General features: G+C 45.4%; 1 protein-coding gene across 1 annotated transcript in view; it reads right to left on the bottom strand.

Annotated features, from left to right (window-relative positions):
• Positions 1-4,234: 4,234 nt before the first annotated feature.
• Positions 4,235-18,464, bottom strand: part of ADAMTS4 (ADAM metallopeptidase with thrombospondin type 1 motif 4) — a 37,637-nt gene continuing 23,407 nt past the window's right edge. The window contains exons 7-9 of the mRNA XM_060758303.2: positions 15,271-15,446; positions 11,046-11,221; positions 4,235-5,204 (exon numbers count right to left, since the gene is read on the bottom strand). Coding sequence (XP_060614286.2) covers positions 4,790-5,204; positions 11,046-11,221; positions 15,271-15,446 — 767 coding nt within the window. The 3' untranslated portion in view covers positions 4,235-4,789. The remainder of the gene's footprint in view (positions 5,205-11,045; positions 11,222-15,270; positions 15,447-18,464) is intronic.

Genomic DNA, 18,464 nt, shown 5'->3' on the forward strand with positions numbered 1-18,464 from the left:
CTTCCTGTCATCTTCTGACTGTGAGAGCTGTTCAGTAGTGGAACTCTCTGCCCCGGAGTGTGGTGGAGGCTCCTTCTTTGGAAGCGTTTAAACAGAGGCTGGATGGCCATCTGCCAGGGGTGATTTGAGAGGAGATTCCATCTGAACATTAGGAAGAACTTCCTGACTGTGAGAGCCGTTCAGCAGTGGAACTCTCTGCCCCGGAGTGTGGTGGAGGCTCCTTCTTTGGAAGCTTTTAAGCAGAGGCTGGATGGCCATTTGTCAGGGGTGATTTGAATGCAATATTCCTGCTTCTTGGCAGAATGGGGTTGGACTGGATGGCCCATGAAGTCTCTTCCATCTCTTTGATTCTATGATTCTATCTATTCCCATTTGCATATTTTCAAACTGCTAGGTTTTCAGAAGCTGGGGCTAACAACGGGAGCTCACCCTGTCCGTGGATTCGAACCAGCGGCCTTCCAATCAGCAGGTTCTGCAGATTTACAGTCTGATGCGCTGCACCAACATGGCTCGCTTGTATGGCAGAGAAATAGCTATAGGTTTGTGTAGCAGAGAAAAACAAGGAATGTTCCACACCTGGAATATTGTGTCCAATTCCGGGCTCCACAATTGAAGAGAGATATTGACAAGCTGGAATGTGTCCAGAGGAGGGTGACTCAAATGATCAGGGGTCTGGAGAACAAGCCCTATGAGGAGCGGCTTAAGGAGCTGGGCATGTTTAACCTGAAGAAGAGAAGGCTGAGAGGGGATATGATAGCCATGTATAAATATGTGAGAGGAAGCCACAGGGAGGAGGGAGCAAGCTTGTTTTCTGCTTCCCTGGAGACTAGCACACGAAACAATGGCTTCAAACTACAAGGATGGAGATTCCATCTGAACATGAGGAAGAACTTCCTGACTGTGAGAGCCGTTCAGCAGTGGAACTCTCTGCCCTGGAGTGTGTTGGAGGCTCCTTCTTTGGAAGCTTTTAAACAGAAGCTGGATGGCCATCTGTCAGGGGTGCTTTGAATCATAGAATCAAAGAGTTGGAAGAGACCTCATGAGCGATGGCATCCCCCTCACACCCCACCCCGTGGCTGGTACTGAGCACAGCCTCCAAGAGGTTGAAGATGGGAAAAGACTATATATTCCTTTATCCATGTACAATTGTCTGTCTTGTCAGTCATAGAATCATAGAATCCTAGAGTTGGAAGAGACCTCATGGGCCACCCAGTCCAACCCCATTCTGCCAAGTAGCTGGAATATTGCATTCAAATCACCCCTGACAGATGGCCATCCAGCCTCTGTTTAAAATCTTCCAAAGAAGGAGCCTCCACCACGCTCCGGGGCAGAGAGTTCCACTGCTGAATGGCCAAGAAGCAGGAATGCAATATTCCTTCTTCTTGGCAGAATGGGGTTGGACTGGATGGCCCAGGAGGTCTCTTCCAACTCTAGGATTCTAAGGAAGCTTTTGAACTACTAGAGGAGCTGCATAGAATGGCATTCCCTTATAGCACATAGTACCAAAAACACATTTATAAACAGCATTAAATAACCTGGCAGAATTTATTTATTTATTATTATTACATTATTATTATCATTAATTATTGGATAACAAAAATAACCCCCACAAATCCCACACAACAATAATTATTAATATTATCGGTCTACTTATATAAAACCCAAGGGACTTGCCTCGGGGCCAATGAGGCACTTGCGGCCATTTACAAAATTATAACTTAATTTAAATTATTAACCTTCAGTGTCAGTCGATGCAGGTATTGTGGGGAAACAATCAGGGCCAGCTAACATCTCCCAACAAACGACTCCCCCAGGCAGGAAGCAGCCAAGCCTTGAAGCTGCAAGAGCATTTAATGCTAATCAAGTCGGCCAATTGCAACATTCACACTTGCCTCCAGCAGATAAGAGTTCTTTTTTCCACCCTGGATATTATTCTACAGGTATTTGAACCCCACTTGCCTAGTTTCCAACAGACCTCACAACTTCTGAAGATGCCTGCCATAGATGTGGGCGAAACATCAGGAGAGAATGCTTCTGGAACATGGTCATACAGCTCAGACATTCCATAGATCTATAAACCTCACTTGCCTAGTTTCCAACAGACCTCACAACTTCTGAAGATGCCTGCCATAAAGGTGGGTGAAAGGTCAGGAGAGAATGCTTCTGGAACATGGTCATACATTCCATAGATCTATAAACCTCACTTGCCTAGTTTCCAACAGACCTCACAACTTCTGAAGATGCCTGCCATATATGTGGGCGAAATGTCAGGAGAGAATGCTTCTGGAACATGGTCATACAGCCTAGACATTCCATAGATCTATAAACCTCGCTTGCCTAGTTTCCAACAGACCTCACAACTTCTGAAGATGCCTGCCATAGATGTGGGTGAAAGGTCAGGAGAGAATGCTTCTGGAACATGCCCAGACACCCTGGAAAACTCACTCATAATATTTTTGTGGGTGACCAGGAATCAATCAAGGTCAACTAAGACCTCCCAACAAAGGATCCCCCCAGGCAGGAAGCAGACATAATGTCGTCGTGGTGTCCAAATTTCTCCCCTGGACATTCTATCTTTCCCAGAATTGTTCACAATTGGAGTCCCATTGACCGCTAATTGCTCCTTGTCTTACAGGCCTGAGTATTAAATGTGGGAGTCTGAGATCCTGTCTCAAGAATTGGTTCTCCTTGTTTATCTAAGCTGGGAAAAAACTTGAATGCCGTGCCCTTCTCATGCGATGCTGGTTCCCCTTCTATCAAGTTGGAGGATTCTAAGAATTTTTGAATTCCCCGAGTCTGCAATAAATCAAAAACCAGCCCAGACACAACATTATCTGGAGCCTGGGTTGAAGGGGGAGATGTTTGTGGTCTTCACAGTGCATTTTTGAGACTGAAAATCTGCAACGACACCGAGTGCTTTCCCCTCGCGAAGGCCAAGATGGGGAGGAGGCAGGCTCCCGAAATGGGAAGAACCAGCATTTCTCTGCTGCCTCATCAAAGCCTGGCTCTCCTCATAGGTTCTGGTGGAAGCCAAGAGCGAAAGGGTTCCTTCCATAAGTGAAGGAGGTGCTCAGAAACTGAGGTAGACGCACTGAGTCAAGCACATTTTCCTCTCTGGCCGTTCCAGAAAACGTGCGGTGAAAACATGCCACGTTTCCAGCCCAGGAACGTCGCCGCTGCCTGCTTGGTCCTGTATTTTTTGGAAAAGCCCTCCGCACAAATGCTCTGCCGAGTGGAGAATAAATAAAAACAATAATAAATACACAATGCAGGAGTGGAAGGGGACCCACAACCAAGGGCACAGCCACCGTGGGTCAGAGGTCCCTCCAAGGGAGGCCGCCGTGTTAACATCGATGGGACGATTCCAAAAGTCATGTCCACTCTTTATCCTTCCTTCCTTCCTGTCTTCCTTCCTTTTTTTCCTTCCTTCCTTCCTTCCTTTTTTTCTTCCTTCCTTCATCTTTCCTTCCTTCCTGTCTTTCCTTTCCTCCTTTCTTTCTTTCTTTCTTTCTTTCTTTTCTTCCTTCCTTCCTGTCTGTCTTTCCTTCCTTCCTGTCTGTCTTTCCTTCCTTCCTATCATTACCGTATTTCCTTTCCTTCCTTCCTTCCTTCCTTCCTTCCTTCCTTCCTTCCTTCCTTCCTTCATCTTTCCTTCCTTCCTGTCTTTCCTTTCCTCCTTTCTTTCTTTCTTTCCTTCCTTCCTGTCTTTCCTTCCTTCCTATCGTTACCGTCTTTCCTTTCTTTCCTTCCTTCCTTCCTTCCTTCCTTCCTTCCTTCCTTCCTTCCTTCCTTCGTTCTGTCCTTCCTTCCTTCCTTCCTTCCTTCCTTCCTTCCTTCCTTCCTGTCTTTCCTTTCTTTCTTTCCTTCCTTCTTTCTTTCCTTTTTCTTCCTTCCTTCCTATCTTTCTTTCTTTCCTTTCTTCCTTCTTTCCTATCCTTCCGTCCTTCCTTGCTTTCCTTCCTATCTTTCCTTCCTATCTTTCCTTCCTATCTTTCCTTCCTATCTTTCCTTCCTATCTTTCCTTCCTATCTTTCCTTCCTATCTTTCCTTCCTTCCTTTCTTCCTGTCTTTCCTTCCTTCCTATCTTTCCTTCCTTCCTATCTCCTTCCTTCCTTCCTTCCTTCCTTCCTTCCTTTCTTCCTGTCTTTCCTTCCTTCCTTCCTTCCTATCTTTCCTTCCTATCTTTCCTTCCTTTCCTCCCTCCCTCCCTCCCTCCCCCCTCCCTCCCCCCTCCCTCTCTTTCTTTCTTTCTTTCTTTCTTTCTTCCGTTTCACCATTCCCAAAACTTGGAACCAGAGGCCTTTCTTCTCACAAGATTCCTTTCCGGAGTCTGATCCATCACCTATAAGGCCTCGAAACCCTAAAGGTAACAGATCCTCCCACCTCTTGAAAGCTAAGCATGGTCAACCTTGGTTAGTGCTTGGATAGGAGAGCAACAATGAATTTCCGAGGCAAAACTACCTCAAGATCCCTTGCCCTGTGGAGTTAACAGGCTCACCACCAGTTGACAGGTAATGGGCGCACGCCCCAAGAGAGACAGACAGGGTTGGCCATATAAGCAACTCGGCTTGCTCATTCTTTCCCCCAGAATCCCCCCTTGGTCCTCCTGAGAAGATCCTGAGGCACCAACAGCTCTAGAGCAGAGACCATCGTGGTACCCATTTGTTAGCAGTTCGAATGTCTTAAAAGAGTTCCTCGCAGAGGTTGTGGTGTTGCAGTTCCGCCACGTCAACAAGGACACCTAAACAGGAACCTCGGAGGGTCTCCAATTAGAGCATCCGTGGAGGGCCTATTGGTGGCCTCGTCGGTTCCGTAGCACCTCTAAGATGCGGGCTTTCTGTTTCAGCCACTGGTTCGAGAGTCTCTTTGGCGCCTTGGGGACGAAAAAGGTGTACTTTAAGCGTGGGGTCTTCTGGTCCGTCACCACCAAAGCCTGCAACGTCAAGGGCTCCTTCAGTGGCCCACGGCCCACGATTGTCTCCACGGCCTTGGTGGCCCCGCTGTAGCGAAGGACTGATCCGCTCTGCAGGTGGACATCCTGCTCGGAGGGCACGAGGACGTAGTTGCCGTTGAGAGCGTAGGAGTTATCCCGGCGGCGGAGAGCCAGGTAGATCCCGTCACTGGCAGAGGAAGAGCCGCTGCTCTGGCGGATCAGGATGTGAGTCGCTCCTGCGGGGATGGTGACCACGTCGTTGTAGCCGTACCTGGTGGAGAAAAAGACAGGATATGTCTCAGGAATAAACATGGGTAGAGAGTTATTGTTATTGTTATTGTTTTGCTTTGCTATGAGTTATTTTTTGCTGTATTGTTGTTGTGTTTTTTGTTTTTGATGTATTTGGCCTCGGCCTCTTGTAAGCCACACCGAGTCCTGCGGGAGATGGTAGCGGGGTATAAATCAAATCAAATCAAAGAGTTGGAGGAGACCTCATGACTTTCTTTTTGTGAGAAGACCGAGGCAAAGAAGGTATTTAGTAGTTCTGCCTTTTCCCTATCCCCTGTCAGCATTGCCCCATCTTCTCCTCGAAGAGGCCCTATCGCCTCCTTGTTTTTCCTTTTTCTACTGACATAAGAAAATAATCCCTTTTTATTGTTTTTAATGTCCCTGGCAAGCCTGAGCTCGTTTTGTGCTTTAGCCTTGCGAACCTTTTCCCAACAGGTGTTGGCTATTTGTTTGGATTCTTCTTTGGTGATTTCTCCCTTTTTCCACTTCTTGTGCATGTCTCTTTTGTGTCTCAGCACAGTTAGAAGTTCTTTGGACATCCATTCTGGCTTCTTTGCACTTGTCCTATTTTTTTCTTTTTGTTGGCACGGTTTGCAACTGCGCCTTGAGTATTTCACTCTTGAGAAACTCCCATCCATCTGTAACTCCCTTGTCTTTTAGTATCTGTGTCCACGGAATGCTGCTCAGTGTTTCCTTCATTTTTTGGAAATAAAGGTTTATTATTATTTTTATTATAGCAAAGGCTTAATTGCGACATATAGGATGCTTTACCAAGGTTTGGGGAATTATGTTTAGTTTAGTTTATTAATCATGTCAGAAACAAGTTGCCGGAGCGCAGCCTGTTCAGCACCTTCCAGGTTGTCCAGTCTTCTGTGTGCCCAGGAGAGAAATTCTCATCCCGTCTTAGCCACTGATCGATTTTTCTGGGTTTTAGCCTGCCACTTTTGGACTCTCGCTTGCTGAGGTGTTCTTGTGAGAATCTCTGTAGATCTTAGGAGGCTGTTTCTTGATGTAAGGCGTTATCATGCTGGCTGATACCCAAACAGGGAATGGGCTAAAGCAGTGTTTCTCAACCTTCCTAATGTCGTGACCCCTTAATACAGTTCCTGATGTTGTGGTGACCCCCAACCATAACATTATTTTTGTTGCTACTTCATAACTATAATTTTGCTACTGTGATGAATTATCGCATAAACATCCGATATGCAGGATGTATTTTCATTCAATGGACCAAATTTAGCACAAATACCCAATATGCCCAAATTTGAATACTGGTGGGGTTGGGGGGTTGATTTTGTCATTTGGGAGTTGTAGTTGCTGGTATGTATAGTTAGCCTACAATCAATTAGCATTCTAAACTCCACCAATGATGGAACTGAACCAAAGTTGGCACACAGAACTCCCATGACCAACAGAAAACATGAGAAGGGTTTGGTGGGCATTGACTTGAGTTTTGGTGTTCTAGTTCACCTACATCCAGAGAGCATTGTGGACTCAAAACAATGATGGATCTGGACCTAACTTGGCACGAATACTCAATATGCCCAGATGTGAATACTGGTGGAGTTTGGGGGAAATAGACCTTGACATTTTGGAGTTGTAGTTGCTGGGATTTATAGTTCACCTACAATCAAAGAGCCCCTTGAAGCCCATCAACGATAGAATTGGGCCAAACTTCCCACACAGAACCTCCATTATCAACAGAAAATACTGTGTTTTCTGATGGTCTTTGGTGACCCCGCTGGCACCCTCTCGCGACCCCCCCAGGGGTCCCGACCCCCAGGTTGAGAAACACTGGGCTAAAGGTTCTCTTTGTTCTTCAATTGCTGGCTGCTGCTCCGAAGCTCTAGGTGCTCTTACTGCCTATTACATATTATATTACATATAATATTTTATATTACATATAAAATAGATCCCTGTCTGATCCCACAGCAAGCTGGCTTCAGGAAACGCAAAAGCTGCACATCGCAAGTGCTGAACCTGACTCAGTACATAGAAGATGGCTTTGAAAGGCAGCAGATCACAGGAGCTGTCTTCATAGACCTGTCAGCGGCTTATGAGACTGTGAACCACCGCCTCCTCCTGAGAAAAATGTATAATATCACAAAGGACGACCACCTCACCCGCCTCATAGGAACCCTGCTACAAAACAGGAGCTTCTTTGTTGAGTTCCAGGGCCAGAGAAGCAGATGGCGGAAACAGAAGAACGGCCTGCCTCAGGGGAGCGTGCTTGCTCCATCCATGTTCAACACTTACACAAATGACCAGCCACTGCCAGAAGGGACGGAGAGCTTCATCTATGCAGATGATCGTGCCATCACCGCTCAAGCAGGGAGCTTTGAGATGGTTGAACAGAAGCTCTCCGAAGCTCTAGGTGCTCTTACTGCCTATTACAGGGAAAACCAACTGATCCCTAATCCATCTAAAACACAAACATGTGCTTTTCACCTTAAGAACAGACAAGCATCCCGAGCTCTGAGGATGACCTGGGAAGGAATCCCACTGGAGCACTGCAATGCACCCAAATACCTAGGAATCACCCTGGACCGTGCCCTGACCTACAAGAAGCACTGCTTGACTATCAAGCAAGTGGGTGCTAGAAACAACATCATACGAAAGCTGACTGGCACAACCTGGGGATCACAACCAGACACAGTGAAGACATCTGCCCTTGTGCTATGCTACTCTGCTGCTGAGTATGCATGCCCAGTGTGGGACACATCTCACCACACTAAAACAGTAGATGTGGCTCTTAATGAGACATGCCGCATTATCACAGGGTGTCTGCGCCCTACACCACTGGAGAAATTACACTGCTTAGCCTGTATTGCACCACCTGACATCCGCCAGAAAGTAGCAGCCAATAGTGAAAGGACCAAGGCAGAGACATCTCCAGCTCATCCCCTGTTTGGGTATCAGCCAGCAGGCCAACGACTTAAATCAAGAAATAGTTTTCTAAGATCTACAGAGACACTCGTTGGAACACCCCAGCAAGCGAGAGTCCAAAAGTGGCAGGCTCAAACCCAGAACCTCAACCAATGGCTGATACCCAATGAGAGACTCCCCTCTGGGCACACAGAAAACTGGGCGACTTGGAAGGCACTGAACAGACTGCGCTCTGGCACCACGAGATGCAGAGCCAACGTTAGGAAATGGGGCCACAAAGTGGAGTCCACAACATGTGAGTGTGGAGAAGAACAAACCACTGACCACCTGTTGCGATGCAACCTGAGCTCTGCCACATACACAATAGAGGCACTCCAAGTGGCCAGATACTGCTCAAAGGACATTCAATCAACTCCCAAGCTTGCAAACTTTATGTTTTGTTTGTTTGTTTGTTTGTTTAAAAATGCAATACAACTGTTTGGTTTGCTTCTGACACGATAAATAAATACTTATTGGGTTGTTGTGTGCTTTCTGGGCTGTCTGGCCATATTGTATATACATATAATATTTATAATATTATAATGTAATGCAATATAATAATAATAATAATAATAATAATATGATATTATAATTATATATTTATATTACATGTAATATAATGTGGCGGCAAAAATGTGGCGGCAAAAAAAGCCAATGGGATTTTGGCCTGCATCAATAGGAGCATAGTGTCTAGATCTAGGGAAGTCATGCTCCCCATGCTCTATTCTGCTTTGGTTAGACCACACCTGGAATATTGTGTCCAATTCTGGGCACCACAATTCAAGAGAGATATTGACAAGCTGGAATGTGTCCAGAGGAGGGCGACGAAAATGATCAAGGGTCTGGAGAACAAGCCCTATGAGGAGCGGCTTAAGGAGCTGGGCATGTTTAGTCTGAAGAAGAGAAGGCTGAGAGGAGATATGATAGCCATGTATAAATATGTGAGAGAAAATCACAGGGAGGAGGGAGCAAGCCTGTTTTCTGCTTCCATGGAGACGAGGACGTGGAACAATGGCTTCAAACTACAAGAAAGGAGATTCCATCTGAACACGAGGAAGAACTTCCTGACTGCGAGAGCCGTTCAGCAGTGGAACTCTCTGCCCCGGAGTGTGGTGGAGGCTCCTTCTTTGGAAGCTTTTAAACAGGGGCTGGATGGCCATCTGTCAGGGGTGATTTGAATGCAATATTCCTGCTTCTTGGCAGAATGGGGTTGGACTGGATGGCCCATGACTGTGAGAGCTGTTCAGCAGTGGAACTCTCTGCCCCGGAGTGTGGTGGAGGCTCCTTCTTTGGAAGCTTTTAAACAGAGGCTGGATGGCCATCTGTCAGGGGTGATTTGAATGCAATATTCCTGCTTCTTGGCAGAATGGGGTTGGACTGGATGGCCCATGAGGTCTCTTCCAACTCTTTGATTCTATGATTCTATGATATAGTGATATGGTGCAATATAGCAATGTTCAATGCTGATATTGTACTATGCTAATAATATAATATATTGTATGTAATATATACCTTGTAAGCCGCTCTGAGTCCCCTTCGGGGTGAGAAGGGCGGCATAGAAATGTCATAAATAAATAAATAAAATAAAATAAAATAAAATAACAAATATAATTCTGTCATAGTGATCTGCCAGATGCCCTTTGGGTAATCATGGACGATGAAATTGGACTACGATTCTAGTTAAGAGATACATTGGATTGTATTGGTGGCCCAATACTATGTATTGTATGTTGTTTTTATGCTTTTTATACTGAATATTGTTGATTGTTTGTAGAGTTGTATTATTTATTTATTATTTATTTATTAGATGCACTTATTGACCGCCATTCTCAGCCCTTACGGGCGACTCATGGCGGTGTACAGTACACATAAAAAGACAGTTACAGAGGCCAGTATCAACAACATATGACTATACAACAAATACAAACTACATAAAAATCCGCTTCGTCTCTTAGTAGAATCATAGCCAGTCTCATTTTCCTTATACCATTCCAGTTCTCATTACCGTAATGTTGTTGCTTAGCACTTAATTAAATGCCCTCTCGAACAGCCAGGTCTTAAGGCTTTTTCGAAAGGACATGAGGGAGGGCGCCTGTCTGATGTGTGCCGGGAGAGTGTTCCACAGCCGGGGGGCCACCACCGAGAAGGCCCTCTCCCTCGTCCCCGCCAGCCGTGCCTGTGATGCAGGCGGGATCGAGAGAAGGGCCTCCCCAGACGATCTCAAGGTCCTCGTGGGCTCGTAGGCCAAGATGCGGTCAGAAAGGTATTTTGAGCCGGAACCGTTTAGGGCTTTGTAGGCCAAGACCAGCACCTTGAATTGGGTCCGGTAGCAAATCGGCAGCCAGTGGAGCTGGGACAACAAGGGCGTTGTGTGCTCCCTGCTACCCGCTCCAGTTAGTAACATGGCTGCCGCGCGCTGGACCAGCTGAAGCTTCCGGGCCGTCTTCAAGGGCAGCCCCACGTAGAGAGCGTTGCAGTAATCCAGGCGGGATGTGACAAGAGCGTGTACCACCGTGGCCAAGTCAGACTTCCCGAGATACGGGCGCAGCTGGCGCACGAGCCTAAGCTGTGCAAATGCTCCCCTGGTCACCGCTGAAACCTGGGGATCCAGGCTCAACGATGAGTCCAGGGTCACACCCAAGCTGCGAACCTGCGCCTTCAAGGGGAGTGCGACCCCGTCCAGCACAGGCTGTAACCCTGTAAACCGTGTTGAGTCGCCAATTTTGGCTGAGAAACGGCGGTATACAAGCGCAGTAATAAATAATAAATAATAAATAAATACGTCTGCAACTGGCATGTATTTGCCTATTGAGTGAAAAGCATCCCGACGTGAAAAAAGCTTTGGGCTGCCCGGGCCTCGCCAGCCCTTGAGTGTTCCACAAGCACAACCGACACTCACTGGGGTTTGGTGAAGGAACCGTAGATCTTGGCACATGCCGAGTTGTCTCCCCCGCAGACCATGCATTTGTCAAACTTCTTTTTGGAGCCAATGACACGGTCGCAGCCAGCGTGGATGCAACGTCCCTGCACACAGACAGAGCTGGATTCGGGAGAGCAGGGCGTTCCGTCAGCAACCTAGAACAAAGGGAGAGTCAGCTTTCCATTTCAAGGACTTTGCATCCTCTTTGGAGCTTCTTTGTATTTTAGCTTCTCTCTCCACCATACGTCTATCTATACCAGGGGTCCTCAAGCTTTTTAAACAGAGGGCGGGATTATAATGTGAAAAAAGCATAAATGAGTTCCTATGCACACTGCACATATCTTATTTGTAGTGCAAAAAAACACTTAAGACAATACAATAACTAAAATGAAGAACAATTTTGATAATTGGAGATTCCATCTGAACATTAGGAAGAACTTCCTGACTGTGAGAGCCGTTCAGCAGTGGAACTCTCTGCCCCGGAGTGTGGTGGAGGCTCCTTCTTTGGAAGCTTTTAAGCAGAGGCTGGATGGCCATCTGTCAGGGGTGATTTGAATGCAATATTCCTGCTTCTTGGCAGAATGGGGTTGGACTGGATGGCCCATGAGGTCTCTTCCAACTCTTTGATTCTATGATTCTATGAAATATAAACTTACTAGCCGTCCCCTGCCATGCATTGCTGTGGCCCATTCTGGTGGTCATGGGCTTTCTGTGTGGGAGGTTTGGCCCAATTCTATCGTTGGCGGGGTTCAAAATGCTCTGTGATTGTAGGTGAACTATAAATCCTGGCAACTACAACTCCCAAATGTCGAGATTCTATTTTTCCCAAACTCTGGTGGTCATGGGCTTTCTGTGTGGGAGGTTTGGCCCAATTCTATCGTTGGTGGGGTTCAAAATGCTCTGTGATTGTAGGTGAACTATAAATCCTGGCAACTACAACTCCCAAATGTCGAGATTCTATTTTCCCCAAACTCTGGTGGTCATGGGCTTTCTGTGTGGGAGGTTTGGCCCAATTCTATCGTTGGTGGGGTTCAAAATGCTCTGTGATTGTAGGTGAACTATAAATCCCGGCAACTACAACTCCCAAATGTCGAGATTCTATTTTCCCCAAACTCTGGTGGTCATGGGCTTTCTGTGTGGGAGGTTTGGCCCAATTCTATCGTTGGTGGGGTTCAAAATGCTCTGTGATTGTAGGTGAACTATAAATCCCGGCAACTACAACTCCCAAATGTCGAGATTCTATTTTCCCCAAACTCTGGTGGTCATGGGCTTTCTGTGTGGGAGGTTTGGCCCAATTCTATCGTTGGTGGGGTTCAAAATGCTCTGTGATTGTAGGTGAACTATAAATCCTGGCAACTACAACTCCCAAATGTCGAGATTCTATTTTCCCCAAACTCTGGTGGTCATGGGCTTTCTGTGTGGGAGGTTTGGCCCAATTCTATCGTTGGTGGGGTTCAAAATGCTCTGTGATTGTAGGTGAACTATAAATCCCGGCAACTACAACTCCTAAATGTCAAGGTCTATTTTCCCCAAACTCCACCAGTGTTCACATTTGGGCATATTGAGTATTCGTGTAGAGTTTGGTCCAGGCCCATCATTGTTTGAGTCCACAGTGATCTCTGGATGTAGGTGAACTACATCTCTAAAACCAAAGGACACTGCCCACCAAACCCTTCCAGTATTTTCATGTCATGGGAGAACTGTGTGCCAAGTTTGGTTCAATTCCATCATTAGTGGGGTTCAGAATGCTCTTTGCTTATTGGTGAACTATAAATCCCAACAACTACAACTCCCAAATGACAAAATCATAGTTTTTTGAGTGATGGTCACTCCTTGTGTCGTGAGACATTTTGTTGCCAAATTTGGTGTGATTTCGTTCCTTGGTTCTTTTGTTTTTAGGGTACTCATTACGCACAGAACATTTATATATATATAGATTAGTATTTCAGTGGGAAGTGTGGACCTGCTTTTGGCTGATGAGATAGGATTGTTGTTGTTGTTGTTGTGTGCTTTCAAGCCGTTTCAGACTTAGGTTGACCCTGAGCGAGGGCCGGGTAAATGACATTGGAGGGCCGTATCCGGCCCGCGAGCCATAGTTTGAGCACCCCTGGTCTATACACACACTAAAAGTGAAAATATGTATGTGGCTGGGCTCCTGCCTCCACAAACAGCTATGGCTCCCACCACTCAGGAGACGCCAAAGGCCCTCCCTCCAATGACCTTGCAGGTTATAGTGAGCGCCATGTACATGTCCAAGAGCCCTCCACCAACATCATACTGCCCACCACCCAAGAGAAGGCTTTCATACAGCAACAATTCCATCCTAGATTTGATGTGTTTCCTCCACCAGAGGCATCCCAGTGTTTCTGACTCTCTCCATTGGTGCGGAATTTGCATGATCCCACCCACTGCCTCTCCCTTAACCCTTTCCTACTATTTTCTATAGCAAACTGAGGAATTGCAGACACGAAACAATCAGGGCCAACTAACACCTCCCAACAAAGAATCTCTCCGGACAGGAAGCAGCCAGGCTTTGAAGTTGCAAGGCCATTCAATGCTAATCAACGAATGTATACAATAGACCTGCCAATGTCCTCCACCAACACCATACTGCCCACTACCCAAGGGAAGGCTTTCATTCAGGGACCATTTCATCCTAGATTTTATGTGTTTTCCTCACTACAGGCATCCCAGTATTTCTGACTCTCTCCACTGGTGTGGAATTTGCATGACCCTGCCCACTGCCTCTCCGTTAACCCTTTCCTATTCTTTTCTATAGCAAACTAATGAATTGATCTGCAACAGAACATCCTAGAGAGGTTTGGTGGGAATTCACCACGATTTATAGGAGTTGTAGGTACTGGGATTTATAGTTGCCCTGCAGACTAAGAGCACTCTGGACTCCACCAATGGTGGACCTGGACCAAACTTGGCATGCATACCCCATATGCCCAAATATGAATAATGGTGGGTTTTGAGATGAATTGACCTGGGTATTTCGGAGTTGTAAGTACTGGGATTTATAGTTCACCTACAATTGAAAGAGTCTTTGAGTGAAATTTGCAAATGCTAAACAAGGGGCTCTGAATGAAATTAACAGCAAAAGGGAAATATACCCTTTCTCTGTAGAAAAGGAGCAACATGGAAGAAAATGTTTTTAAGAAATAAGATGTGACATGTAGAGGTCATGCAAAGTTCAAGCCTACATAGGAAGTAGTTGTGTTGTGGTTAAGTCAAAGGTTGTGGTTAAGCGCAGAGTCTGCAGGTACAAGAAGGTGCTTTCCATCAAAAGGTCAAGGGAGAGGGGCTAGAAAGAGAATACTTTACATGACCAAAAGAAATGTTCTTGTTTACTTGAGGGTATATAACGGTGTACAAAAGCCAAGGGGGCGCGGCAGTCACTTGAAGGGTGGCATCTGCGTATGCTGCCAGGCTGTCCGTCTTCTTCATGAAGAAACTAAAATAAACCTTGTTTTTTGATCTTTTTTTGGGACTGTCTCCTTCCTTACGTGCTCTCGTGATGTGAACCTAAGAAGACCCAATTTAGGGTCTCTAACACAATCAAGGAGCACTCTGAACTCCACCAGAGATGGAATTGGACCAAAACTTGGCACACAGAGCCTCCATGACCAGCAAAAAATACTGGAGGTCTTTGGGGAAAATTTGCCTTGATTTGGGGGAGTTGTAGTTCACCTACATCCAGAAAGGACTGTGAACCCAAAAACTGATACATCTGGACCAAACTTAGCACAAGACCTGATATGCCAAAATTTGAAACCTGGGATTTGGGGAGAACTGACCTTCCTTTCTGGGAGTTGTAGTTCACCCATAACCAGAGAAACCATGACCTCCAACAATGTGGGACCTGAACCAGAAGCATTATCTCCTGACATTTCACCTGAATCTATGGCAGTCATCTTCAGAGGCTGAGAGACCTCACAAACTTGGCACACAACACCCCCTTAACTCAACCTACTGGAGGGGACTGACTCACCATGGTGGGAGATGTAGTTTATCCTATAGCCAGAGAGAACATGGACCCCACCAATGATGCATCTAGAGCAAACTTACCCAACATAACAAACTTTAAATACTGCTTGAGCTTTTTAGGGTTAACCTGGCATTATGGGAGTTGTAGTTCATCCACAACCTTATGCATTTGTACAATTAAAAATTGACTTTTTACTGTCATAGTAATGCTTGCCTTTGGTTCGAGGACATAGTAATAGCCCAGCGCATGGGATTGGCAGGTCAGCTTGCATTGGTCCCGTTGAGCCACACCGCTATAGCGAGGCACCCAATCCATAGGGGCAGGATAGTCCTTGAACATGTCCGTTCGGTGGTTGTAGACTGCGCATTGCTGCTCCCGGTATGTCAAGGCTGGAATTACAATTAAGATAATAGAACAAGATAAATTTTCTATTGTTTAGATGGAATCTCTTTTCCAATGGTTTGAAAATTAGGAAGAACTTCCTGACTGTGAAAGCTGTTCAGCAGTGGAACTCTCTGCCCCGGAGTGTGGTGGAGGCTCCTTCTTTGGAAGCATTTAAATAGAGGCTGGATGGCCATCTGTCAGGGGTGCTTTGAATGCAATATTCCTGCTTCTTGGCAGAATGGGGTTGGATTGGATGGCCCACAAGGTCTCTTCCAACTCTATGATTCTATGATATCCTTATTTATTTATTTTCGACATATATAATATATAGTATGTACATATAATCTGTAAGCCACTCTGACTCCCAAAAGGGACTCAGAGTGGCTTACAGATTATATATACATACTATATATTATATTATTAGTATAGCACAATATTAGTATGATATATTACTACTATATTGTACTATACCACTAAACTACAGTTTTGTATTGTTGAAGGTTTTCAAGGCCAGAATCACTGGGTTGTTGTGTGTTTTCCAGGCTGTATGGCCATGTTCTAGAAGCATTCTCTCCTGATGTTTCGCCTGCATCTATGGCAAGCATTCTCAGAGTTTGTTAGGTCTCTCAGCCTCTGAAGATGCCTGCCATAGATGCAGATGAAATGGCAGAAAAGAATGCTTCTGGAACATGGCCATACAGCCTGGAAAACACCCAACAACTTGCTGTAATATTATTAGTAATATTACATATAATTATTATAAAAAAGTAAAGGTAAAGGTAGTCCCCTGACATTAAGTCCAGTCATGTCTGACTCTGGGGTGTGGTGCTCATCTCCATTTCTAAGCCGAAGAGCCAGCGTTGTCCATAGACATCTCCAAGGTCAAGTGGCCGGCATGACTGCATGGAGCACCGTTACCTTCCCGCCGGAGCCGTACCTATTGATCTACTCACATTTGCATGTTTTCGAACTGCTAGGTTGGCAGAAGCTGGGGCTGACAGCGGAAGCTCACGCCGCTCCCCGGAATCGAACCTGCGACCTTTCGATCAACAAGCTCAGCAGCTCAGTGCTTTAAGCCACTGTGCCACTGGGGGCTCCGGTGTATATACATACTATATATTATATTATTAGCATAGCACAATGTTAGTATGATATACTACTATATTGTACTATACCATACCATAATTTTGTATTGCTGAAGGCATTCATGGCCAGAATCACTGGGTTGTTGTGTGTATTCCAGACTGTCTGGCCATTTTTCAGAAGCATTCACTCCTGACGTTTCGCCTGCATCTATGGCAGGCATCCTCAAGGTTTGTGAAGTCTCTCCCTCTGAAGAAGCCTGCCATAGATGCAGGTGAAACGCCAGGAGAGAATGCTTCTGGAACATGGCCATACAGCCTGGAAAACACCCAACAACTTGCTGTAATATTATTAGTAATATTACATATCATTATTATATTGTATCATTATTAGTATTATATTGTATTACATTATAATATTATAATACTATAATATTATTGAGTCGCCTTTGGCTGAGAAAGGCGGTAAACAAATGCAGTAAATAATAATAATATATTTAATATATAATGTAGACTCTGCAAGGAAGCAGATGAATAGAATCATAGAAGTATATCATAGAATCTTAGAGTTGGAAGAGACCTCCTGGGCCATCCAGTCCAACCCCATTCTGCCTAGAAGCAGGAATGCTGCATTCAAAGCACCCCTGACAGATGGCCATCCAGCCTCTGTTTAAAAGCTTCCAAAGAAGGAGCCTCCACTACACACCAGGGCAGAGAGTTCCACTGCTGAACAACTCTCACAGTCAGGAAGTTCTTCCAAATGAAACTATAGATCCCATCCTCAGCTGCTGCAAGAAGATCGCGCAGACAGACTACAAGCAGAGGCACAACACCGTTGCTCAGATGATCCATTGGAAATTGTGCCACAAACACTATCTGCCTGTGACAAAGAACTGGTGGGATCACAAGCCGGAAAAAGTCACAGAGAATGAACATGCCAAACTCCTCTGGGACTTTCGGATACAGACATAATACTCCTGATCTCACAATCGTGTTAAAAAACAAAGTATGGATCGTCGATGTCGCAACCCCAGGTGACAGCAGGATTGCAGAGAAACAACTGGAAAAGATGACACGATATGAGGATTTAAAGATCAAACTGCAAAGACTCTGGCACAAGCCAGTCAAGGTGTTCCCAGTGGTGATCGGCACACTGGGTGCAGTGCCTCAAGACCTTGGCCTGCACTTAAACACAATCGGCGCTGACAGAATTACCATCTGCCAGCTGCAGAAGGCCACCTTACTGGGATCTGCATGCATTATTCGCCAATACATCACACAATCCTAGACTCTTGGGAAGTGTCGGATGTGTCATCCAATACAACAGCCAGCAGAGTGTCTGCTGTGGACTCATCTTGTGGTGTTTCAAATAATAATAATAATAATAATAATAATAATAATAATAATAATAATATATTGCATTATCTATATATATAAAAATGCTCTGTCCATAATGAGTACCTTATAAACAGAAGAACCAATGAACGAAATCACACCAAATTTGACAACAAAACGTCTCACAACACAAGGAGTGACCATCACTCAAAAAATTGTGATTTTGTCATTTGGGAGTTGTAGTTGCTGGGATTTATAGTTCACCTACAGTCAAAGAGCATTCTCAACTCCACCAATGATGGAATTGAACCAAACTCGGCACACAAAACTCCCATGATCAACTGAAAATACTGGAAGGGTTTGGTGGGCATTGACCTTGAGTTTGGGAATTGTAGTTCACCTACATCCAGAGACCACTGTGGACTCAAACAATGATGGATCTGGACGAAATTTGGCACAAATATTCCATATGCCTAATTATGAACACAGATGGAGTTTGGGGGGGATAGACCTTGACATTTGGGAGTTGTAGTCACTGGGATTTATAGTTCACCTACAATCAAAGAGCATTCTGAACCCCATGAACGACAAAATTGGGCGAAACTT

The sequence above is a fragment of the Anolis sagrei genome, chromosome 12 (assembly GCF_037176765.1).
Source record: "Anolis sagrei isolate rAnoSag1 chromosome 12, rAnoSag1.mat, whole genome shotgun sequence".
NCBI classification, from domain to species: Eukaryota; Metazoa; Chordata; class Lepidosauria; order Squamata; family Dactyloidae; genus Anolis; species Anolis sagrei.